The following is a 26,953-nucleotide window of genomic DNA, read 5'->3' on the forward strand; positions in this document are numbered from 1 at the left end:
CTTTGTACTCTTACCAAGTAATAATTATTTTTGAGGAAAGCTGAAATTTTCTTCCATAATCAAAAGTCTTCTTACAAATAAAAATAAAACCCATATATTCAATTTATACTTTATAAATTAAAGGATTATCCATGAAATCATGAATGTTTGTCCTCCAAGCTGTTGTTTTGGCAACTGCTGCACAATAATTTCTCCTTTCTCTTAGTTTAGTAACCAGTGATACATATTATCATAAAAACAGCATAGCAAAAGGAATTCAATATTTGGTTTTCTCTTATTAAGTTAATCATTTTAAGAAATGACACTTAAGAAGTTGAGTTTCTTAAAAAAACATACATTATGGATTACCAATGTCAATGAAAACAAATTGCAAAGTTTTGGTCACCTATTAAACTTTAATTATAATCATACTGTAATACTGTTAATTGCATATGCAGTTGCAAAATCATGTGGTTTAAGCCTGGTATGGTAAATGAGAAATGCTATTCTGCTTTAAATAAAACTTACATAATTATTTCCTAAAAAATAAATTTTATACAACCATTTTTGAAAATTTAGTTATCTCCTACTTGCATACATTTCTTATTTCTAAAGGCAATACTCAAATAAAATATTCTTACTAGTTAATTTTTACTTTTATAATATATTTTTTAATAAATCAATTATGCATTTATTAAATTTATATTTAACATTACATTCAGAGAACATTTTCTTATTTGTGATTTTTGTGATTTGGTTTTATAAAAATCTGTTAATTATTCTTTTAGTAATATAATCATTTTGTCTGGGTGTTTAAGTTAAAAATTTCTATGCTAATACAAACATATTATATATATCTTTGGCACAAGCTATTCTCTGTTCACCTTTCATTTTATCTCTTTCCTCTTGTTTGACTACAGATCTTGTGTTAAAGGCAAATAACTTTTAGTATCACAATTTCAATATGAAAATCACAAGCCCTGGTTTCTCATGAAGGCACCACACCATAATTGTCCATTCATTACACAAATTAATATCTACAAGACTAGCACTTTCTTCACTTAAGAAGTATCCAGTAAAATGTGTGATAAAGCTTCAAGTGCAGAGAGAGTGAGAGAGAGAGGTAAGCTAAGATGCAGAATCATCTGGTCTAGGAGGGAGAGGTCGAGATTTAAAAGGAGGTCTATAAAGAGAAGTAGCACTATTGTCCGAAAGAGGTGGGGCTGTGGGTGTTTTCTGTTCAAACTTTTGTGTTAAAGAAGCAACAACTGAACTGTTACCTAAGCCAACTGTTCGAGGAAAATGTGGCCTCGTTATATGATTTGATGACAGATTGTGATTTAAAGAACTTTCTGCTGGTCGGTTATTAACATTAGCTTTAGAACTTGTTGGTACACTGCTATTTGTTTTAACATTGTCTTTGGACTGTTGTGCACTATTCTGTGTACTATTTTCTTCACTATCTTTATCTTGATGTACAAATGCCAAAGGTGTATCAGAAAAGTCCAAGGTTTGGCAGTCATCATAATACAAAGAATTTGGTGTTGATGATCGATCACACTGTTTCTGATTTGGTGGAGGTGCTGGTGGCACAGCTGATATGGATTCAGAATATTTTGGAGGAGGTGGATGAGGGGGCGGACATGTTGGTCGTGCAGTAGGAATACTCAGTGGTCTTTTTAGAATACCATTCCTTTTGATGTCCTGTTTAGTTCCTGCACTTAATGAACGCATCACACTTGCAACATTAGAAGTGGTTGGCGTCCATGATGGTGTCCGTTTTGGTGCAGCATTTGGTCTTGGAGCAGCTGGATTTACTAGTTGTGACTGATTATTGAAGACACTATTTGTAGAGCTCTGTGGTATTGGGGCAGAAATTTCAACATTACGAAGGCTAGTTCTAACAAGTGAACCCTTTGCTGGATGTCTTGGAACAGTGGACACTATTGTTACTGTATTAGTCTGAAGAATTGGAGCTGAAATTTCTAATGTCCTCAAACTATCACGATCAAAATTAAATTTAGAGGGTGGTCTGGACTTCTTCTGAGAAGGCTGTTTAGCTCGGGATCTAAAAGTATAACAAACAATATGGTTTATATTTTCAACTTCATAAAACACACACAAAAAAATATGTCTAACTTATAAACAGCTTGTGATATGCAGAAAAAATTCATCCCCTTTACATAGAGCGGAGTGACAAAAAAAAAAAAAAAAATTTCAAATCAAGCAGAATTCTAACACAAAAAATATAATATTGTTTACCAAAATAAACTGCAATAATTTACAAGCATGTATATATACAATGCAACCTCGATATAAGACACCTGTTCATACCATACCATAGTCTCGGATGTACCACAGGCATGATTATGTCCCAAAAAACAAATTATGAAAAAAAAATAGTGTGCTCAAAGAACTAGAAATTTCACATTGGAAACTGGAAAAAGTCAATACTGTATATCCTACTACCATATTTCAGAGAGGGAAAATTATCTAAAAATTGGCTGTATATTCATTTTGATATATTCAGTATTCAGTTATAGAGTAATTTTTATAAACAACACCTCATCAGAGACTAATTACTAAAGATACACAGTTTCTTCCCTCAGCTACAGATTCAACAAAAGAGCATTCAGTAGAATGCTAATTACAAACAGCTACCCCTGGAAGGGATTATGGCTACTGTTCGTCAAGTGCGCTACATTAGTTACAAAGTAAATTTTTGTAAACAACAGCATGTGACACCCTTTCTTTGACTATGTACTTTGCATTTAAAAGTACATAGAGCAGAAACTGCTAAGGGCAAAAATATAAATGACCTGACAAGCAATTTATGGAGAAATCATGTGACTTCACTTCAGCACTATGATGGGCCAGACAGTTTGGTTTTGATTTAGTGTTCTCAAAACACAGTAAATTCTAGGACATCAGAAATAAATACATGGCAAAATTAGTAAATCAGCAGGACTGAAGTAATAATGGCCATTAAAAGAAAAAAAATTATACAGCTGAAGAAAAGTTAAAGTATAAGCATATTTCTAAAAAAATAATATATGAGGTCTGATCAAACTTCTAAGACTATTTATTATGTAAGAAGTAGTGGATGTAAAGGGCCAAGATAATGAGCAAGTGCAGAGAAGGAGTGACCATTTTATGGTTTTAGATACTTCTTAACCCACAAAATAAGTTATTAACTGCAAGTCTTGAAGCTCAGATGCATCTTGGACCTCTGTTGCAATCATAATGGATACAAAAAAACAGAACAGTGTGTGTGTGTGTGTGTGTGTGTGTGTGTGTGTGTGTGTGTGTGTGTGTGTGTGTGTGTGTGTGTGTGTGTGTGTGTGTGTCGTGTTTTGTGCGAAGAACAGAAAAAACAGAGTAGAAATCCTCCAAATGTTAAGAACTGTCATTGATATGTTTGTTTAAGAGGCTGTTATTTATCAATGGATGAAACATTTCCAAAAGCCATGAATCTATCAAAGATGACCAATATTAAAGTCAACCTTCAATTTCAAGCAGTAATGAAATGGTAGCTGAAGTCTATAAAAAAACATTCATTCCAATTGGTAATTAATCATCTAGGAAATTTCTGGCCAACTGGAATCTCCTGTGGATCATACAAGGTGATCATGACTGAAAACCTTAGCATGTGTTGAGTGTCAGCAAAATTTATTCCAAGATTGTTGAATAGTGGCTAAAGGGTTCAGCAGTAATAACTACATGAGGAGTGGAAGAGAAAGGTGAAAATGGACCCTAATTTCATCAATTGCAAAATTACAGTTACAGTTGCAAAATTACAATTACATCAATTACAAAATTACAATGGAAGTTACCAACCTTGTCCTGTCCAAAAAAAAAAAAAAAAAAGTGTGAAAAAATCAAGTGTGAGAACAATGTTATTTTTTTTTCTCTTCAGTGTTCAGGATATCATTCATTATGAATTATACCCTGAACAAAATAACTGTACAGAATCAGAGGTTAAGAAATCAATGTATTCCTGTACCACCTCACCCTTCATGTTCACCTGATCTTGACCAATAAATTTTTTTTTTGCTTTTGCAAACTCAAAACAAAGCTAAAAGGATGAAGATTTCATGATCTAACCATCCAACAGAATGCAACAGTAGAATTCACCAGCTCACAGCTGAAAACTTCCAGTGATTCTTCCAAGTGGCAGAAATTTTTAAACCTTAATTTTTTTTAGAAAAATAAAGTCTTATAATTGACCCTGTAAAATGCATAAATTTCTTTTATTTACTTATTTCCTTTCTTTTCAGAGCGTAAGGAATTATTTTAGTTAAATAAAAAATTTAACTACTAACATATGCAATATTATCTTTAAAGACCCATGGGAAACAATATGTAAAGGTGAATTAAACAATACTTAAGATAACATACTTAATTGGCGCTTTCCTAGCTTTGGCAATCCACCAAGTCTTGAGGTGTTGACGGAAGTAAAATATTGCAAAGCCAGCAATAGTGGTTAAAGATACAAGACACAGGAAGATGATGTACATAGCTATCATGAAAGTATAACCTGCTTGAAAAAATTAGAAAATTCATTATATAGCAAGAGTGCTATGGTATAACATATTTACATTATTGATATATTAATAGTTTCTAATAATAATACATATTTATGAAAGGAATTCTTTTAACTTTAATTTCATTCATTATATTACTAATAGAAAAAATGTATTAAAACCTTTAACGTTTAAAAATTTATTAAATTTTTTAAAATTAATTTTATACACAACCCAGTAAAGTTTATTATAAATTAATTCAGATTTAAATGATACATTTAAAGTACCTTCAAAAACAAAGTGTTGAAAAGTAATCAGAGCACTATAAAAAATAAAATTGAAATACATAGACAATTGTAATGTCCTTATATCAAAATATTAGTCTTACCATTAGGATCAGATGCAGGGCCACTATCTTCACTTCCACCTGGCCCAGGAGTGCTACAAAGTGGGGGAGAAAATCCTACTTCACAGTGGCAATTACCTCTGCTGTTACACACCTAAAACAATTTAATTATCTAGATGTAGAAGAGAAACTAATAATACATGTAAAAGAGAAACTAATAATAGTAAGCAAACAGCACTTTTTCAGTAAATTTTATGCTGAAATTAATTTCTTGATCTGTAACACTCATGTTTCATGTCTTTAAAGCCTGCAACCTCCTCAGTCAAAGCTTAGTATCCACAGTATTGCTGCAAATTCAATTGCAATGTCAATTCTACCTCATTAAAACTGAACTATTACCTTGTTAAACAACAAAGTACTGAAATATTGAAATCTAGTCTTGCTCCTGATGAATGAAGACACATTTTTCTTCACTCAAGGCAAATTATCAAAAAAAAATATCTCTTTCAGAGGACACTTAAACATTAAATGAGTGAGTTTTTGATAAATCTTAGTGGCATTTCAATTTCTTTCTATTTTATTTTTGATATTTTTACCTTAATTTTTTCCTTTTTTTTTTTATCAGGGGATTACAAATTTGTAAAATGTTAGAAAATATAACATAAAGCACTGAATTTGTTAAAAACATCTGAATATTGAATAGGAAAAATGCTTTTCATTGTTTGATATAGGTGGCATTTATTTCATGTGCACCAATGCTTATTTTTATCTTTTTGATTGTATTTTCATATTGTCATTTATTAGAATGCAATTTTTTGAACAAAAACCTATAAAATTTTGCCTTTTATTGAGGGAAAATAACCTTGGATACTGCAGAAACGACTGTCAAAGCATATGGTGAAAAAGTTTTATATCTGAATGGTAAGTGCTTAAAGGATAGATGCAACATGGCTGAGGATGATGCAAGATATGACCTTGCACATCAACAAATGACAAACTTCATTCTTGCATTAGAAGAACATTCATGCCAAATGTCAAATAAGAAATGAAGACAAAGCCTCTCAAGTAGGAAAATCATACAGTAGTTGCCAAGCCATCATATTAAAAGACATTAAAAGCTTATGTAACATAAAAGACATTAAAAGCTTATGTAACTTTTTGGTTCCTAAGCTCTCAACAAGAGATCAGATGGAAACAAGAGATGAACATTCAACAGAAATGGTTAAATTTTATGATAGTGATCTGGGGTTCCTATAAACAATACTGACAGGAGACAAATGGTTGCATTACCTTTAGACCCACAGATAAAATGTCAATCCTCTAAACAGAAGATTCTCATGTGTCCTCAAAGGAGAAATAAATTCAGATTGACATGTCTAAGAGCTCAATCATGCAACAATAATTTCTGGATACCTTTGCAAATGTTCTATAACTGTCTATCAACAATATCATATTCACTTGATCTTGCAACATGTGATTTTTATTTTATTTTTCCTAAACTAAAGAAAGCAATAAAGAGAAGACAATTTTCAAGATAAGAAGTTATTGCAGCTAAAAAAAATGCAATCGTGAAACTTTCAAAAAATAACTTTCAAGGAGTTTCTTCTTTTTTTTTTTTTTTGCAATATTATAACATTTGGAAAAAATGTGTAAACAGGCTAAGTGATTATTTAAAAAAAAAAAAAAAATCAGTCTTTAGTTATCTGTAAATGTGATATTTGTTTAAATAAAAATTTCCTCCTGCAAACTATATGATCCTAACTTCTATATATAATTGTTCATTGACATGTTCAGTTAATATTTTGAAACAAATGACAAACTTACCCCATTAAGGTTACAGTCATTTAAACAATCTTGACCCTTCACTTCACTTACTGAGATACATTTCCTATTGAAACATGCCTACAAGTAAAGTAACAACTTCACAATTAAAAAACTTCTATTTATTCAGAGCTATTTGTTTAGCACAGTATTTTTAATAAGTGACTGAATTAATATATAATAATAAACTAATCTTAGCACAAAAAATAACAGGCTTATTTTTATCTGGTGTTGATAGTAATTTTGTAGTGTCATATTTTAGAATACTGTGTTCTAAACAGAGATCTATAAAATTTTGCTTTTTTTTTTTTTTTTTGAATAAATGAGAATCCCAAATACACAAAATTTCAGTACTTGATCTTAGGTGCCTCTGTAGCCAGGTGGGCAGGAGCAGCAGTGCGTAGCACACGCTTCTTGATTATACTGAGGTTCGAGCCCGTGACCACCAAATATGGAGGATACGGAAAGGTAATGACCACTGCATATCCCCAGAGCAATATGGCCTTAGTTGCTAATGCTCCTTAAAAAAAAAAAAAAAAACCTTGATCTTAGAATTTGCAGATTTTGGGTGGCCATATCCCCAGGGACTCACATCTGGTGAGTATGGGACTGGCACATCCAGGTTCCTGAGCTGGATATCATCATTCTTCTCTTTCTTGGTGATTCCTTTCCAATCCTGACTCTCTCTCTCTCTCTCTCTCTCTCTCTCTCTCTCTCTCTCTCTCTCTCTCAGGGTAATTCAGAAATTTGTTTTTGGCTGGTGCTGCATAAGCCTCAGGCTTCCTTGCACCATATGGCTAATAATAATAATAATAAATCAGGTAAAAAAAACAGAAAGTATGTAAATAAAATAAATCTGCAGCCACTGTCAATCCACTGCAGGATGGAGGCTTTCTTAACAATTCATGATGAGGGAAATGGACCATAATCTGCCACACTGGTCCAGTGAGGGTTGGTAGATCCACTGTATTTAGCAGTCAGGGACTTGAACCCCAGTCTACTCAAAGAGTATGTGTTATTCCACTCCTGCTCCTGACCACTCAGCTACAGAGGCGCGCGCGCACACACACACACACACACACATGAGGGGAAGTTGAAAGGTTTCTAGCTTCTCATAGAAGGAATACTGGAAAGTTGTGAAGCCCATTTATTTTTTTCTCCCCTAAGTCATCACACTTTTTGGCAAGATCCAGTAGTTTTCATAACCTGCTCAAATAAAATTCAAAAGATTTTGACTGGTTGACTGCATCCAGCACAGCATTGTCACTGTCAGATTTCTGTCCTTTCAAATCCTTCAAGCTTTGGAAAGAGAAAATAGTCCAATGGAGCCAAATTCGGTGAGTAGGGTGGATGCTGTAATAGCTAAAACCCACAATCATTGTCTTGATGCAAGATGATTACTTTGGCCAATTTCTTTGCCCCTTGAGCTTCAATCCCTCATGGATACATCCCAATAGGTTAGAATAATACTTGGCATTGATAGTGGCACCTTGTTCCAGAAAATCAACCATGATCACTCCTTCTGCATCCCAGATGATGGATGCCATGACTTTCCCAACCAAATTCTGTACTTGAAACTTTTTAGAAGGGAAGAAGAGGGATGCCAACATTGTTTCAATTATTCTTTTGTTTAAGGATTGAAGTGGTGCACCAATGTTTTGTTCAAACTGATGTGCTGCCCACAAAACTGAGTTTCATTAGCTTCAAAATGCTGCACAATATCACGACAACACCCACTCTTTCCTGCTTCTGATCTACATTCAGTACTTTAAGGCCTCCCTCGAAGTAACCTTCTTCATTTCTAAAACATTCACCACAATATCATGAGCTTACTCATGGGAGATACTGCATGTTGTTTCAATGTGCTTCTGTGCAGTCTTGCATGATCAGGTCATGAATGGCATCCACATTTGCAGGTGTCGACACAGTAACAGGCCTCCCACCGCAGGATGCATCTTCAACACTATCTCACCCATGCTTAAATTCTGCAACCCCAGTTTTTGACAATGGCATATGAAAGCCAAGACTCCCCCTAATATCTGCTGCATGTCTTCATGAATTTCTTTCAACAACGTTCTCTTTAAATGAAAGTACTCAATGACTGTACAGTGCTTGATTCTCTCAACAGTCGCCATCTTCATTCACTTTCCGTACTTCAGTGCCCTCATGAAAGAAAAGAATATAGTTACAAACCAAAATTTTCTGTGATGAACACACAAAAGTCAGAGCACAGTTTGCCAATATTGCCTTTCATGAAAACCTTTGCAATCTACATTGAGCTAAAAACTTCTCAACCCCTTTTGTACACATATACACACACACATATACATTTATTTAATTTTTATACTGCAGTTTACTGCACACAGTATTATACAATGTATCCTAACACAGAAAATGTAACCCCAATACATTATTATTATTAAAATTACTTTATTTACTATAAATAAATAATAACTTGAATCCCTTGGACATATAGCTAGAAGGATGATCAATCCTAAATCATTTTTTCCTGACAGCACAATGTTTAGAAAAGTAATATACCTTTCCAGCATGAGGTAAATAAATTATTTTAAATGACCAAATAACAGAGCTGGAAATAATACAAAGAAAACAGAAACAGAGAGGTTTCTTGTCTATTGCACCTTCTCAATAAAAATGGCACAAGTCCAAAACAAGGTGCCATTCTATCTGGATTAATGGCCAACCATTCACTCTTAGAAGAAAAGTGACACAATGTTCTACAATGGCAAGTATTGCAATTACCTTGTGACTATTTTCACAGTAAAAATTTCATGTCTTTTTGCATTATAACTGCACTAATTAAAAAACACCACTTTTTATTTTCTAAAGAAAAGTGTCTTATGTTACTTTTTTTTAGAAGGTATACCTATATATGGTTTATCAGATAATATAAATATCATAGCTTGAGGAACAATTGATGGATATACATAATAAATAAAAATCAATTATAGCTTTATCTTATAATGTTAGTGGAGTAGAGCTCCCTTTGTTGGCTCAACAGGAATGAGTGCTAAGGCCTATTGTGAACTGTGGTGCTGAAAATTTAGCTGCCCCTCAATAATTAATTCAATATGTAGCAGTCACAATAAATACGTAAACTCCTCTGGCTTTGACCATATTAAGAATAAACAGAAATTCATTTATATAAGTATGTGAGTCTGTTGCTTTATTTGTAGAATCTGTTTAGTTCAATCTCAAGGTTGTTGACGAAACCAATTTTATTTGTGGGAAATACAGAGTTAAGACTTTTCAAGCTAACCAATGTAGGTCTCAGAGGAAGGCAAGTGACTGCAATGCAAGAAAGCAAGCTTGTACAACATCAACCAAAAAGTCACTTCCCACCTGTCCAATCCCTCTAATAATCTGTTCAGTTCCTCCTTAAATTTATTCAAACTACCTATTTCCACAATGCCAAATGGAAGTTTGTGTTCGAAAAATCAACTACCTAGCAAATTTCTCATTGTATCCTTCCTCAATTTAAACTTATGTCTCCTCGTGTGTATTATCCAAGAAAGAAGAAGAATAGCATCAGCATTTATCTTACTCAATCCATTCAAAGCCTTAAATACCTCAGTCAGATCTCCTTGAAGGTGCCTAGTGTCCAGACACTGCAATTTGCAGAACTGAAGCCTTTCTTGGTAACAGCACCCCTTTGTTCCACTCACCAATCTCATTGTCCATCTCTCTACCTGCTTCAGCAGCTCTACATCTTTCAATCAGGCCTCCAGACCTATAGAGAATACTCAATATATAGCCTAACCATTACCTTATACAGTGGGATAATCATCTCCTTATCTCTGCTAAAAAAGTTTCTGTATGTAATTGACAAAACTCCATGGCTATCCTGGCAACCTGTCTCCACTGCTCAGAGAACTTCATATCTGATTGCACAATTATCCCCAGATCGTTTTCATTCTCCACTACCCTGAGTGTGGTAACCACACAATTGGTATGTTATTCTAGAATTACTGTGATCCCCATATGCAGTTGCTTGTATTTGTTAATGTTAAACTTCAATTATCACTTCTCAGTCCATCTGCTTAATTTTTTTTAGCTCTTGTTGGGGTAACATATCTTAATTACTGTCCTTAATCACCTTGCCAACATACAGTAATATCAGATATAACAAGACTACTGTCTGATATACTGTAATTGAACAGCATGTTTGATACTGTATATTGTAATTCCATTAAAATTCAATTTTGTGAATATTATTTTGCTTTGTATGTCATATATTGATATTTCAGTAAGAATAAAAGATAAATTATTTATTTATAATGGGACAAGAGACTGTACATTTTACACATAAATCAGAATGCCACTGTGACATACATCTGAGAAGCCAGTCAAATATGCACTGAGTTTTGCATATATCTAAATGACTAGATCATTTCTTTAACTAAAAGACAGTTGTTTAGAGTAATGCTAAGATAGCATTTAAGAAGCATTATGCTATAAAAGTATGATACAATATGTACCATATCATATCATATTTTGATAGCATAATGCTTCCTAAAAGATCTTTTATTCTAAAGTGTAACATACTCTTTACTATATCTGAAATTAATAACTTACCATTCCATCACCACATTTTGCCCCATTTGGAGCAAGACCAGGATCAGTACTATACAAGCCTAGATCAACTATTGCTGATCGACAAGTTAAAATCTTGCCCCTGACATTGATGAAAGACCTTGCTAAAATGGCTGCTGACTCCATTCCAAATTCTAAACGTTCATTCAAGTGAGTACAATGAAGCATGCCACATAATACATCTCTATAAAAAATACAAAATAATTTCAGTTTGATTTACCTTAAATTTCAAAATTAATTCTTTCAAAACTAAACATATAATTCTGAATTGAAAAAAAAAAAAAAAAAAATGCTGATTTCTTACCACTATATACGATATGACTATACAAACACAGCACCAAACCATCATTATTTATCTGTGCAAGGTTTTTTTTTTTTTTTAGGAGCATTGCAACTAAGGCCATATTGCTCCGGGGATTTGTGGTGGTCATTCTCTGACCTTTCTGCATCCTCCATATTTGGCGGTCACTGGCTCGAACCCAGATCTAATCAAGAAGCATGTGATACGCACTACTGCTCCTGCCCACCTGGCTATGGAGGCACCATCTATGCAAGGCATTTGAGTGCAGGACAAAAGCCTCATTTTGTGAAAGCTAAGCATTGATTCTGTTTCTGTAGCTTTCATAAAATGCTAGAGAAACACAGCTTTGAGCAAACTCGGTTTCTATTTATCATATTGATCTCAAATTGTGGAGGCACTTCACCATAAGTTGCAAATGAGATCAATTCTCTAAGTGGCAAATCCAATTTGCTGAAAGCTATGTAGAGAAAGAGATTATGCTCAATATATACACGTTGTACATGTTGTACATGCCCAATGTCCAACTTTTTGTAGCCTTTCATAGCTTGAAGCTTTTGTCCTAAACTCAGTTATATCTACTTTACTGCACCATCTCACATACTGTGGATATATCTTGTCACTGGGTTGTTCAGATCTTCACAGTGCCTAGCTATCCATATAATAATGATGATCAAGAGGTGCCAACACCACCAGAAGTTGGTTATCGAGAGACTAACCATATCCTGTAAAGGAGGGAGAGGATTGTTATTTGGTTATTTGATTTTTTTTAGGAGCATTAGCAACTAAGGCCATATTGCTCCGGGATATGCGGTGGTCATTCCCTGACCTTTCCACATCCTTGTATTTGGTGGTGACGGGCTCGAACCCCGGTCTAATCAAGAAGCGTGTGCTATGCAGTGTTGCTGCTGCTCCTTCCCACCTGGCTACGGAGGCGCCTAGGGAGAGGATTGACTGACCTCATTGAACAGAAGAAGGCAATTAAAAATCTGCAGGATTACTTCCAGGAAAACACAGCAGCAATCTACCAAGCCATAAGAAAGATAGACAAACAATGCACAATACTCAAACTCAACCAGGGAACTGATCACACTCACACAGATGGAAGAAACAAAGACAGAAAGATGGGCAAAGAAGACACTCCATGGCAGACACTAGAAGACTACATAAGATGGCTTCCAATGCTTGGCTTACAACAGAAGGCTCTTTCCCAAGACAGAAGTATTCATGCTCACCATCCAAGACCAGGTAATCAACAGCAGGAACTACAGGAAATAACAGATGTACACTGGGACCGTGCCATCATAACAGACAAGATGATCCTGCACAACAGACCAGACATAATCCTCAATGACAAGAAGGAAGTGGTTTAATGGTTACCTACCTGATCAACATAGCAGTGTCCAACACCAGCAACCTCCAGAAAACATATGAGGAAAAGATCAGGATGTATTCAGACTTAAGATAGGAAGTCAAAGATATGTGGCATATGGAACAATGACCATCCCAATCATCAATGTCAACCATCGGGATGGTGTCAAAGAGCCTCCATAAGAACTTAGCAACAATAAGCTTCCTAGGGAACACTTACATGGAACTCCAGAAAGCCACAATCCTGAATACGTATAAGATAGTAAGAGAGTTCCTTGACACTGAGTAACAATAATAATAATGGTATTTGGGTGCAACCAACCACCTCATACACTCAGTACCAGTTTTTTTGTTTTTATAATAAGGACATCACTGCATGTAGTAACTTATGATTATTAAATTTATAAAACTAAACAATAACAAATAGAGGCATTATACATACCCATACATTATAATCTCTTTTTTATGTTCTTCAAGATCATCAATACAAAAGACATTCAGTTACATTTCTCACATGAGAAATTCCTATGGGCATAACACAACACAAGCTGTAGAGGGATCCTACTTCACAAACTCAAAATTCATCAAATGTCACTGGAGAGTCAAAGATCTTGAAGAAAAGATCATAATGTATAATTATCTATAAAGTCTATTTGTTATCGTTTAGTCTCCTAAATTTAATATATAAGTTAATTACAAGCAATTAAGTGTTCTTATCCTCAACTAACAACGTGCTACATTTTGCTTTGGAATTCTGCAGATTCAAACATGTCACTTCAAATGTTAAACCACCACTGTCATGGAAAATCTAAGAAACTGAGAAAGAAAATGCTCAAGATAATATGAAGAATGTGATTTATTCTCAAGATTCAAAATTAGTATTAGTATTAACAGTGAAAAATAATGCAAGAAAGCAAAATTATACAGCATCGGCCAAAGAAAAAAAAAAAAAATACCATTTCATCTATCCATCACCTCCAATAGTTTATCTAGTTCTTCCTCAGAGTCAGACCAAAGTATTTCCATGCCCCTGGCAGAAAGATTTTTCAGTGCCCTTTTATTAAGAATATATATATATTTCATGCCTCAATTGTTCTTCTGTTTTTGGTGCACCTTAAAGAATGGTGCTCCAGGCAAGGGCCCTACTAGCCTGTGCCTTAATCTGCCACTGTTCTTCCTTGAATTTATTAAAAACCATCCACTTCCACAACGACGGATGGAAGCTTATTCCAGCAATCAAAAACCCACTGGCTGTAGACAAACTTCCACACATCTATCCTCGACTTGAATTTATGTCCCCTCATATGTATAATCTGACAAGAGGAAAAATCTCATCAGCATCAAGCTTGCTCAACCCATTCAAAGCCTTAAACACCTCAATCAGATCACCTGACAGGTGTGTAGTCTCCAGATGCTGCAATTTGCAGAACTGAAACCTTTCTATTGACTCTATTGGAATGTGCAGCAGCCTGAAAAACAAAGTGTTGGGTATTTCAAGGCTTTCTGTGAGTCATCATGGAACAAATAAAAACATGGACTATGTTAGGGTAACTAAGAGTAAGACCAGATGCAAGTACACTTTGGATTCAGGGAAAGTCCCCACACACTGGCAATGGGTGAATGTATCACCAATTCATAAGGGGGGGCCCAAAGGGTGACACAAATAATTACAGACCAGTTAGCTTTGAATAATTACACACCTGTTAGCTTAATTTTTGTTACAGAAAAATTATGGAGTCACTTGTTAAAGTAATGCAAGACCATCTATACAGGACTGCAGTTATAATTCAGACAGCATGGCTTTGCTAAAGGGAAGTCTTGTATGACCAATTTTATGAGATACTTCGATGCAGTTACAAAGGAACTGGATGCAAAAAAAAAATAATAATTTTGATATTATATACTTGGATTACAGGAAAGCTTTTGTTATTGTTACACATAAAAGAATGTTGTATAAATTAAAGCAGTGTGGCATTAAGGGCAAGTTACTGCTGTGGATAAAAGGATGGTTGAGCATCAGAAGACAGAAAGTGGTTATCAATGGAAATTGCTCTTCATGGACTAATGATATTAGTGGATTCTCCCAGGGTTCAGTTCTGGGCCTATTGTAGTTTTCTAAATTTATCAATAATATTGATGAAGGCATATCAGGCTTAATGTCCAAGTTTGCAGATAATTAATGACAGTATGATACTGAAACTGGATCTAGAAAAATTAGGCAGATGGGCTGAGAAATGGCAATTAAAGTACTGCATATGGATAGCAGTTAGTCCAGAATAACATATTGACTGTGTGGTACACCCTCCCTAAAATGATTCCTCCAGACCTGTATGCAATACTCAAAATATGGCCTGACCACTGCCACAATGGGATAAAAGGTAAAAAAAGGTAAAGTGCAGCCATTATCAACCCACTGCAGGATGGAAGCCTCCGCAACAATTCATGCTGAGGGGAATCGACCATAATCTGCCACACTGGTCCATTGCGGGTTGGCAGATTGACCGTATTCAGCAGTCAGGAGCTTGAACCCCAGTCTACTCAAAGAGTGTGTGCTACTGCACTCCCGCTCCTGACCACTTGGCTACGGAGGCCTTATTTGGGATAACCACCTCCTTATTCCTGCTAGCAAAATTTCTGTATATCATTGACAAAACCCCATGAGCTGTCCTAACAGCCTGTCTGCACTGCTCAGAGAACTTCATATCAGACTGCACAATCAACCCCAGGTCTGTTTCATTTTCCACTACCCTGAGTGTAGTACCATACAGTTGAAACATTACTCTGGGATTACTGCTACCCATATGCAGTACTTTGCATTTGTCAATGTTAAACTTCAATTAAGCCATCTGCCTAATTTTTCTTAGATATTGTTGCAGCAGCAGCATATCTTCATAAAATAGATCATCACTAAACTGAAATTTCATAAAATTACCCAAAACATACTTATGAGTGATTCCCCCTAATAAAGCTAAAATAGTTGGAGAAAATAATACCGTATTGAGAACTTTAATGCTTATTTTTCTCAATAGCAAAATATATAGAACAGCATAATAAATTACTTACTCTTTTGGACAAGGAGCATACGTTTGATTTAGCCTATTATATCCACAATTGCCATTTACATTGCCATTGTGATTCTGTTCATAACATCGTAGGTCTGACATCTTGCCTGAAGGTCCCCACAGGAGACGACACTGGTCTGCATGGGATCGGCATTGCCCAGTATAACAATAGGCCTAACAAAAAATTTTATGAAAATTTTCTAGATAATTAATATTAAATTATAAATAAGATTAAACAACAAGTAACTAAGCTTGTCGTTAAAAAAACAAAAGGACATGTACAATGATCAGTACTGAAATATATAAATACCTTGCCTCTACCACAACCTGTTCCATCCTGAATATGGACATCAGTAGGACAGAACTCAGATATTCCATCACAGAACTCAGGAAGATCACATTCAGAAATGGCTCCTCGACAAAGAGTAGATATTTTTTTAACCTGAAAATAATAATTCAGTTTTATTTTTTTCACTTGTTAAAAAATTTCACTAGTTGTGCCAACAATTTAATCTAGTGCAACCAACTGTATAATGTGGTTTCTAAACTTCCATGAAATACTAAAAATGTGTTCAACCATTGTTTTGTAAAACTGAAAATTAATGTAGCCCCTGCACTATTAAGAGAACTTCAGTCAGATTGCAATAGTCCTCTTTCAATTTTCCTCTTCAATTATTATCTTATGTTAATTTCTTTCAGCAATATTAACTGTCTAGAGAGCAACAAATGTAAGATAGTTATAAAAAAATACCCTTTCATTATTTAGTGGTGTGGAATTCTAGGAAACAAAATTTGTTGTTCCTAGGACTTCATATTTTACATTATTATACATATACTCCCAATCTCCAAACAATTTAAATAATTTATTTAAGTCTCACTAAAGTTGCATGATCTGGTTATTGTTAACTACCCTCTTTACCTTGGTATTATCTACAAAATTTGACATCACTGTGTAAAACCTTTTTTTCACTGCTACTAATGAATATCAAAAACAATGAGGGACCAAAGACCGAACTCTGCAAGACCCCAGTCAAGGCTCAAATCAATATCCAGCAAAGGGTATTTATAATTGCTCCACTTAGGCCTGCCCCTAAGTGGAGCAATTATATACAGCAAATATGGGATGAAAATGTTCCTACATTCATGATGTCAGAAATAGATGAAATAATGATAGAGTAAAAAAAACCTAGGGCATCATAAAAATTAAATTCACCATATAAAATGTCCTCCCAGTTCACACTACTGACATTGTCATTATATAGAACTGAAGGAAATATATCTCCTCTGCTCCATTTCACTTTACATACACTTACAATAAGAAATTGAGGCAACAAATATAATGTTAAACTTGGATGCTAACATCATTGTTTTATTATCACTGTGGTACTGGAAATTCTATGCTATTCTTGGTTGGAATTTATATTACTTTTGCTACTCCCTACATACTAGTACCAATGCATATACTCTTCCAAACTGGAAAATATTATATCTTTAGATATTGCTTTTTTGACTTTTGTAAAATTAATACAGTAAATAATATCTTAAGTAATCATGCTTTACAGGAGAATGTATGTTTTAGCATGGTATTTATCCAGAGTCAAATGGCTAAATAACCCATTTCTTTGTTTTACACAACCATACAGCAACAACTGCAGTCATAGCTAGCTGATTCGGTACAATCAATCACTGTTCTTCTATACTGTGTGGAAAAGGCCTTATTTCCTGAAATCAGAGGGTTGATTCCTGTTGAGAGAGGAGATTAATTTATAGGCATTTCCATGGCCAGTTCATCTCCGGCAAGGGCAGCATACATGATTTCTCCACCAGAAATGTCAGGTTTTTTATTTAACAAACCATAAAAAACATACAATTTGCAGGCATGCAAATATACAAGCCACTCATGTTTCACCTTCCTTAGTGGTAATTCTAACTATAAAGACAACCCATAGAGACAATGATATATGAATATCTTAATAAGTCAGAACCTGACCACTATTCAGGATGAGATAAATACTGAATAATAAAGGGAAATAATTCAAAAAAAAGTATGGAAAATCATTCAACTTCATGAGAATAAAATCTGCACTGTGATTCAGTAGAATGCACATGTTTTTAAAAATTTAAATTCTCAAAGCATATGTGAAAATTTAAGTTAATTTATATTATTACCACAAAAAAGAGCTTTTTATACATTACTGAAAAAAATAATTAGAACCTTGTAAATTCTTAAAATATACCTGGCATGTTCTAGTATCACAACAGCCACCCATGGCACATGATGCATTAGGATACAACTGGCAGGAAGTTGCATTACAGCAGGGATTATCACAGAACTAAAATTTAAAAAAAATAAATGAATAACAGTAATCGTTTATTATTAAAAAGTATTTAAAATAAAATAATTAATTAAAATACTTATTTCATTATGCTTTTACTTTTTTATTTTAATTATTTACACTAATATGCTTTATGTGTTATTACAGATGACATTAACATATTATTAATAAGTTAGTATAAATTCTATTTTCAATGTTTCACTTATATTCTTTTCATTATTCAGAGATACACTAATATTCTATTTTAATTTTGATATTCCATTTTCATTGTTATACCTTATGAATCAACGATTCACCAAAAGTTGCTACAGCCTCTCCCACTTCCTTATTTTATCTCACTCACTGATTTATTCTAGAGATTCCCTCACCTACTGCTACACATTAATACCAAAAGAACTTTCCATCTTTCTCATGATACTTGTACTTATATTCTCAGATTATTTTACCTATCCACAATGGAAATTTAGATTTTTTATGTAGTGAGGGAGGGGGAAGAGACCATGGTTATAGCTCAAGATTGAATAAATTAAAATGGAAGCAAGAAAATTCCAGAAATATTTAATAAGATTGAACTTGATATTCCTGATATCCTCCATTACAGTATAATGGTTTCATCACTTGTCATTCATTTGGGGTTAGCATTAGTATAAGTATTAATAAATTATGCAAGGAAGCAAGCTTATACAGGATCAGCCAAAAAAAAACAAAAAAACAAAATACCTTTATTACTCTTCAAAATACTTTCATTGAAAGCAAATTTTCACACATCTCTCCTGCAACCACCCTTATATTTCAATTTTTAGTTTGTCTACTTATGTGTTGTCTGAGAAAGAGTAAGGACGCCATCAACATTTAGTTTACTCAATCCATTTAAAGCCTTAAACACTTCAATCAAGTCTCCTCACAGGTGCCTGGTTTCCTAGCACTACAATTTGAAGAACTGGTGTCTTTCGTAATGAGAATACCTGTTTGCATCCTTGACTACTCTTGTTGCTCCTTGCTGAACCCATCTCAACAGTTCCATGTCCTGCTTAAAATGAGATTTCCAAATCTGTATGCAGTACTCATGATACATCCTAACCACTGCTTTAAAACCTATCAGAGAATGAAAAAATCATTAAAGGCCTCTTCGGATGTGGCATAGTTAGTCAATCTCAGGTGGATGAAGTAGAATTTTTCAACCAGAACAACATGCATATCAGCTGTGACACATACACATATATATAGACATTATATATTGGTGCAATATGGCCTAAGGTGTTGAAGCACCATAAAACCAGTAACAACAACAACATTTCAAAATTTTTGAGTAAGAATTGTATGGAATTTTTTTAATGTGCATTTGCTGATTCCATCATCATTCATGGTTTCAATCATGGTTTCCATCACTGAGAGAATTCCTTTTCTCCATATATAAGTAAGTAAAATGAAATGTGATTTTTACAGTTTTAAAGAGCCCCCTTTTTAAAATATAAAATCTAGGAAATAATAAAAAGTATAAGTTATCCTGGATTTTTAAATATTTAATACTTAGAAGCTAACCTTAGAGATAAATTTAGTAAACTGAGGATTATCTTGTCTCTCTATGTGTTTCTGACAGTCATCATATGAACTTAATAACTAAATTTTAAATACATTTAAATGCATTTAAATTAAAAGGTAATGTAACTTGTTTAAAAGTAGTATTTTGAGACACCTCTGGATACCAAAAGTTTATTCATCATGAGTTCACAAGATAGTACTCGATTTAATAAATTTATTTCTAAGGCCACATGGTTTTTACTATATTAAATAGTTCGTTTTAACCTCTTTATATTGCATTCACAATGTACGCAGAATTTCTTCATTATGCACAAATTGTCAGAGATGCATTAATATTACTCATTACCTGATGAAAAACCAATTTTTGGTGACACTATTTGTTTGAAAGTATTGCTTCCTTAGGAGATTCCACAGATACTCAAGTTTATTTTAGCATTAGCATTAGTAAAGGCACATGATGCAAGAAAGCAAGCTTATACAGCATCAGCAAAAAAAAAAACTTCTCATTTTGCCCATCCATTCACTCCAAATGTTTGTCTAGTTCAGCCTTGAATATATCTAAGCAAAGGTATCGACTTCTACGACACATGAAAATTTGTTCCAGCAATCAACCACCCGCTGGCTAAAGGCAAACTTCCGCACATCTATCCTACAACTGTCTTTCCTAAATTTGAATTTATGCCCTCTAAGGCACTTAATCTCGGTAAGAAGAAGGAATCCCATCAGCATTAAGCATGCTCAAACCATTCAAGGCTTTATACACCTCAATCAGATCACATCGCAGGTGCCTACTCTCCACACACTGTAATTTTCAAAACTTAAGCCTTTCTTCATAAGAGTAACCCTTTGTTCCATTCACTAGTCATGTTGCCCTTATCTGTACTTGTTCCAGCAGCTCTACATCCTTCTTAAAATGAGGTCTCCAGACCTGTATACAGTACTGAATGTGTGGCCTGACCATTGCTTTATACAAGGGGATAATCACCTTCTTATCCCAGCTAGAAAAATTTCTGTATATCATTAACAAGACACCATGAGCTACTCTTGCAGACCATCTGCACTGCTCAAAAAACTTCATATCTGCCTGCACAATTACCGCCAGGTCCTTTTCATTCTCTACCACTGTCAGTGTAATACCACACAGTTGATACATTACTCTGGGGTTACTGCTTCCCATATGCAGTACTTTACATTTGTCGATATTAAACTTCAGTTGCCACCTCTCAGCCCATCTGCTCAACTTTCCTAGATCTTGTTACAGCAGCATACTGTCATTAACAACATTGCCGACCTTCGTATTATCTACAAACTTGGACATTAAGCCTGATATAACTTCATCAATATCACTGATAAATACAGAAAACTACAAGTGGCCTAACACCAAATGCAGGTGGACTCTACTAATAACATTAGTCAACGAAGAGCAGTGTCCATTGATTACAACTCTCTGCCTTCTCCCACTCAACCATCCCTTTATCCATAGCAGCAATTTGCCTCCAATGCCACAAGGCTCCAATTTGTGCAGCAGTCTTCCATGTGAAACAGTATCAAAAGCCTTTCTAAGATCCAAATATATATATCAAAATTATTCTTTGCATCCAGTTCCTTTGTGACCACATCATAGTATCCAAGCAAATTAGTCAGACACGACTTCCCCTTAACAAACCCATGATGTGCCCGAGCTAAAACTGAATTCATGTCTAAATGATCCTGCAGTGCTTCTTTAACCAGTGCCTCCATTAATTTCCCTGGAACAGAAGTGAAACTAACAGGTCTGTAATTACTTGTGTCGTCCCCTGATTCTCCTTTGTGAATTGGGTTCACATTTGCACATCTCCTTGTCCATGTGTACCTCCCCCGAGTCCAAGGAAGCTCTCATAATTATGGCTAAGGGTTTGCTTTGTTCCTTTGCTGCCTCCTTTAATATAACTGGATAGATTGCATCCACTCCAGGTGCCTTTCTTATGTTTATCTTCAACAACTTCTCCACTCTGCTCTCAGTTATTACAAAATCATTTAGCTCACTGCCAGAGTTTAATTCACCTCTAGCTTTCCCCTCCATGAATAACTCCTCATGTGTGAATGTAGATGCAAAATTCTCATTTAGTTTGTTAGCTACCTGAGCAGGATCATTGACAGTTGAACTATCGATATCAAGTAGACCAATCTGATTCATCCCCTTCCTTCTAGAGTTTACATACGTAAAGAACTCTTTGCTGTTTTTCTTTGCATCCTTTGCCAAAGATTTCTCATAATCTGCCTTTGCCTGCCTAACCTCCTTTGTGACTTGGTTACAGACCAGTTTATATCTCTCATACGCTTCCATGTCACCTGTTAATTTATATGTATCCCATGCATTTTTCTTCTCTGCCATATGTCTCATTAGTTCATATGACATCCATTTAGGCCTCAACTTTGAACAATATTTCTTAGTTGGTATGAAAAGCCTAATAGCTTCCAAAATTAATTCTTTGAATGCTTCCCATTTTGAATTTGCTGTTGGTAACATCATCAGTTGGTCCCACCATACAGAATTTAAATACTGTCTCAGACCACCGTAGTCACTTTTATGAAAGCAAAAACGCTTCCCTTTACCTCTAATGGTAGTTACCTCTTTGACTAAATCTCACTTCAGCACACTGTGATCACTACCACCTAGTGATTCTTTATCTGCAGATTCTTAATGGATGAAGAATCACTACTGATAATCAGATAAAGAGTATTACTCTCTCTAGTTGCCTCCCAAACATGCTGCTGTAGAAAACAATCATCCAATAAATCCACAAAAGCCTTGCTAGTGTGCGAGTGACCAACCAACAAATTCCAGTCAATATCACGGAAATTAATATCCCCCATTATAAGACTCTCTGATTTACTGGCCCACTCTATTTCTCTGTATAGCTGTCTATTATACTCATCAGGGTCATTGGGCCTATAACACACTCCTACTCTCAATTTTGCTTTCCCAGTGCTTATATCACATCAAATTGATTCGACACTGCACTGTCCAGCAATGTTGACTGGCTGTACTTCCTTAGAATTTATGTGTTTCTTAATTAATAGCATAACCCCTCGTCCCTTCCTATCCTGTCTATCCTTCCTGTACGCATTGTACTATCCAAATTGCAGTTCCGCATTGATTATATCTGTGTGACACCACATCTCTGATATCCCAACAATATCTGCCTTTGATGTATTGACCAACACCTTAAAATCATCAAATTTATTTACCAAACTACTAGCATTGGTTTACATGCAAGTATACATGCACCTGTTCCCATCCTTAGCTACCTTAACACAGCCCGTGTATTTACTTGTTTCGCAATGACTCCCCCGGAAAACAAGGCAATTCCCATTGCCTTGTTTTCCCGGCTGCTGCTGCTCATTCCATTAGAAGCAGTGCAAGAATCACTTCCACCTCTGCCAGCAGCTACTGTTAATCTATTAGTCCATGGATCCCACCCAAGCTAGCAGTTTTCCGACCCACCTAACACTGCCTTATAACATCAGTAAATATTCTTGCACCCTTTCTATTTAAGTGTATCCCATCCCTATAGAAGCAGTCTCTTGTTAACAAGCACAGACCAGGCTGAGAAAAATTCTACCCCTTGTTAGTTATTTGTTAGTTATTTGGTTTTTAGGAGCATTAGCAACTAAGGCCATATTGCTCCGGGATATGCGGTGGTCATTCCCTGACGTTTCCATATCCTCCGTATTTGGTGGTGACGGGCTCGAACCCCGGTCTAATCAAGAAGCATGTGCTATGCACTGCTGCTCCTTCCCACCTGGCTACGGAGGCGCCTCTACCCCTTGAGCCTTGCACAATCTTTCCAGGGCCGAATTGATCGACAAGGCTCTCATCATGTACTCCCTCCTATTGTGTCTGGGCAGGATTGCAGACATTTTCAAAATCAACTCTAGCTCATGGCTTTTTTCCAACACTGACCTGTACTTGTTAAGTAATTGTGCCAGTCTCCTACTCTTAATATCATTAGTGCCAATGTGTACAACAATATCTCCTTTTGTGCCCTTCAAAGATGATATCTGCTCTACAACATCAGGAACCTTTGCCTCTGGCAGACATACCCTGGTCCTGTTCCACCTATCCTTTTTGCACAATATGTTCCCTGTTTTCCTGACAACAGAGTCACCGACAACAACTAGATCCTTTGGGACCAGAGGATTCTGCCACTGGGGGTTGCCGCTGTGTTGCGTGATGTTGAAGTGCAAGTTTTGGCATTGATGTGGGCAGCTGAGAGTTTGATGGGCCTCTCAATTTAAATCCTTCAAGGGCATCCACCCTGTCCTTCAAGCTCTCATAGAGGCCCATAACAATGCTGAATTGGAGCCTGATTTCCTTACACTGTGCACACACAAAGACATTACCCTTGACAATAACATGTCCTGTTGCTGATTGCTCCACAAATATGAAACAAAAGGCTGTGATTCAGAGGACAAACACCCCCCCCTTAGTTCTCCCCTGAGCTACAGTACTCCTACTAGCTTGAGCCTTTTGCTTTGCTGCTCTGGTCTGAGTCATGATTTTGATTCAATCTCAATACAAAAATATAATCCTAAACTTATATTCCAATGCAGTTACGACACTATATATATATAGTACGTATGAATAGGAAATGCAAAGAAAACGAAAACAGGAATTGCACCTGAATGCACAAAGCTGCAAAAACAGGATACAAAAGTATATTGATGAAATTAGAAAGAATTAATAGAAAATACAAAAAGATGGAGAGGTATTTAACACAAGGTACCGAGCCTAATAGAAGGAAAGTAAGTAAGGGAAAAGAGTGAGAAAGAAAAAAGAATGTTAAGAACCTAAAAAAAAAAAAATATATATATATATATATATATAAAATTACAGCAATACCTCGCTTAGCATGGTTTCAAACAGCACAGGTTTCACTATAGCACGGTTTTAATTAAGTTTAAGTCAAAAATTTACTGTACATATTATTAAAATTCATTCAATAGCCTAGACATGTACTCTACATATATGTTGCATTGTTGTAGCCTAGGAATGCATACATATATGCTGCAGTGCCAATTCTATTGTCTCACATGCACATGTGCCAATAGCTTCCCTCAGGCAGTCACTAACAAAGTGCAACGGTGTTCAGTATTCTTAATTCCATCCTGACAAGATGACATGATAGCTTTTCATTTCACAATTTATTTTTTACTCTTTTAAATACGATCGAAAATATATTTGCATCTTGGCTAGAAACCGCTACCAAACATGCACTCTGTTTGACAGCATGTTTTGCCCCATTTGGCAAATTATTTCACTGGTTTTGAAACTGCCAATGTATGTGACTGCACTGACTCACATGCAAATGACTTAGATGATGCACCTCTCCTTGAAATTGACGAGCAAACTGCATATATATGAAGAAGAGGAAAACAATTCTGAAGTGGATAACACTGAAGTGGCACCAAAAAAATTTTCAACAGAAGAATTGGAGAAAGTTTTTCGGGGGGATGGGGAATCGCCTTGCTGGTTGACATCGCCAGCAAGGCGATTATAAATGGAGATCCGGATGTTGAACGTAGGCTCAAGATGCGGCAAATTTCACAAGATTGATTAATAATAAATTTCTTCTTAATTTTACAAATTAAGAAGAAATTTATTATTAATCAATGCTAAATAATAGTGAGCATCAAAATGAGGGTGGCAGGATGATAAATAGGAAAAAAATAAAAATAAAAAATTTTGATGCAAACTAAATAAAATTGGTACATAGATCAGGCATTTCATCAGGGGACTACACCTGATCATGTACCAAATCACTGCGTTTCTATGCAAACTTATGTTAAAAGAGGAAAGATTAAAATATAACAAAAAAAGGAGGGGGAAGAGAAAACAATAAAACCTCCAAAAACATAAGTAAGGTAGCCCCAATGCAGTGTATTGAAATATATATATATATATATATTTCAGTATCGAGTATTATCTCCAAGTTACGGTATATGACTTTCACATCTCCTGTTAAGTTATATGTATTAATAACTTTACGTTTGTAAAATCTAGGTTGTTATATGTATTTAGTTAAAAAAGTACAATTTAATTGACAATGAAATTTAATAAGATTAATAAATTTTACTGATTAATTGATAATACTATACTATACTAAGCTAACAGATTTCTAATACAGTGCTACGTGTTTCACAATCTAGTTTTACGTTAAACCTTACGCTATCTAGTTTGGGATATACGTTGTATCGTATAACAGTGGCAGCAAGTTACGAACAGTAAATCTACGGACACTAAGTATTAATTAACTTTCAAAATCGCTATCTAAATTCAAAATAAACCAAGGAGCTTGACTAGGTCTATAAGCTACGTATAGAAAATAATTTAATATATAGTCAATAAAATGACTAATATAATTAAAAACTTAGCGTTCGCCGGAGCTAAAAAATCTTGTCCAACACATGGATTGGATACCCTTACCGATTTTATTTTGGGTTCACAATAGAACTAATTGAGGCCATAAACAATTAAGCATTTACTAACAGCAATTGAAAGTCTGCTGGCCACCAAACACAGAGGAACAATACAATTCTCAATTTTCTCAATTTATGCACCTGGAAATTATCAAACACAAAAAATTAAAATATACCTAGGAGAATAAATCAGAGGCAGAACTAATGGCATGTACTATTAATTTCAAGTATTATTAACATAAGATCTGTTATCACATTGCAGCAAACAGAGTAAGATGATCAACCAAGATAAGGCTATCAACAAAAATTTTCAAACCAAAAAAATTACACTGGGAACAATATAAATACAATATACAAGTTGGAATGTTGGCATGTACATTGTGCTACAAAATACATATGATGTATTTTATAACTGGGCTCTGCTCACAAAGAATTATTAACCTGGACTACAATAAACCATATTCAAAAAAAATTTTAAAGCAATACAAATACTCTGATAGAAGAATATTCAGCCTTGCTATCTGATATCAGCTATCACTAGAGAAAGCTACATATCAAATCTGATACTGCTACAATAAGATAAAATCAGAAAAACACTT

General features: G+C 34.9%; 1 protein-coding gene across 1 annotated transcript in view; it reads right to left on the reverse strand.

The window, feature by feature from the left end:
- Positions 1 to 888: 888 nt before the first annotated feature.
- LOC150077913 (zinc metalloproteinase-disintegrin-like MTP8) overlaps positions 889 to 26,953 on the reverse strand; it is a 241,339-nt gene continuing 215,274 nt past the window's right edge. The window contains exons 13-20 of the mRNA XM_090385351.1: positions 18,252 to 18,347; positions 16,325 to 16,456; positions 16,016 to 16,188; positions 11,266 to 11,467; positions 6,673 to 6,750; positions 4,891 to 5,002; positions 4,378 to 4,519; positions 889 to 2,047 (exon numbers count right to left, since the gene is read on the reverse strand). Coding sequence (XP_090241477.1) covers positions 1,108 to 2,047; positions 4,378 to 4,519; positions 4,891 to 5,002; positions 6,673 to 6,750; positions 11,266 to 11,467; positions 16,016 to 16,188; positions 16,325 to 16,456; positions 18,252 to 18,347 — 1,875 coding nt within the window. The 3' untranslated portion in view covers positions 889 to 1,107. The remainder of the gene's footprint in view (positions 2,048 to 4,377; positions 4,520 to 4,890; positions 5,003 to 6,672; positions 6,751 to 11,265; positions 11,468 to 16,015; positions 16,189 to 16,324; positions 16,457 to 18,251; positions 18,348 to 26,953) is intronic.

The sequence above is a fragment of the Mastigoproctus giganteus genome, chromosome 11, assembly GCF_048544385.1.
Source record: "Mastigoproctus giganteus isolate SK-2022 chromosome 11, ASM4854438v1, whole genome shotgun sequence".
In the NCBI taxonomy this organism is placed as follows: Eukaryota; Metazoa; Arthropoda; class Arachnida; order Uropygi; family Thelyphonidae; genus Mastigoproctus; species Mastigoproctus giganteus.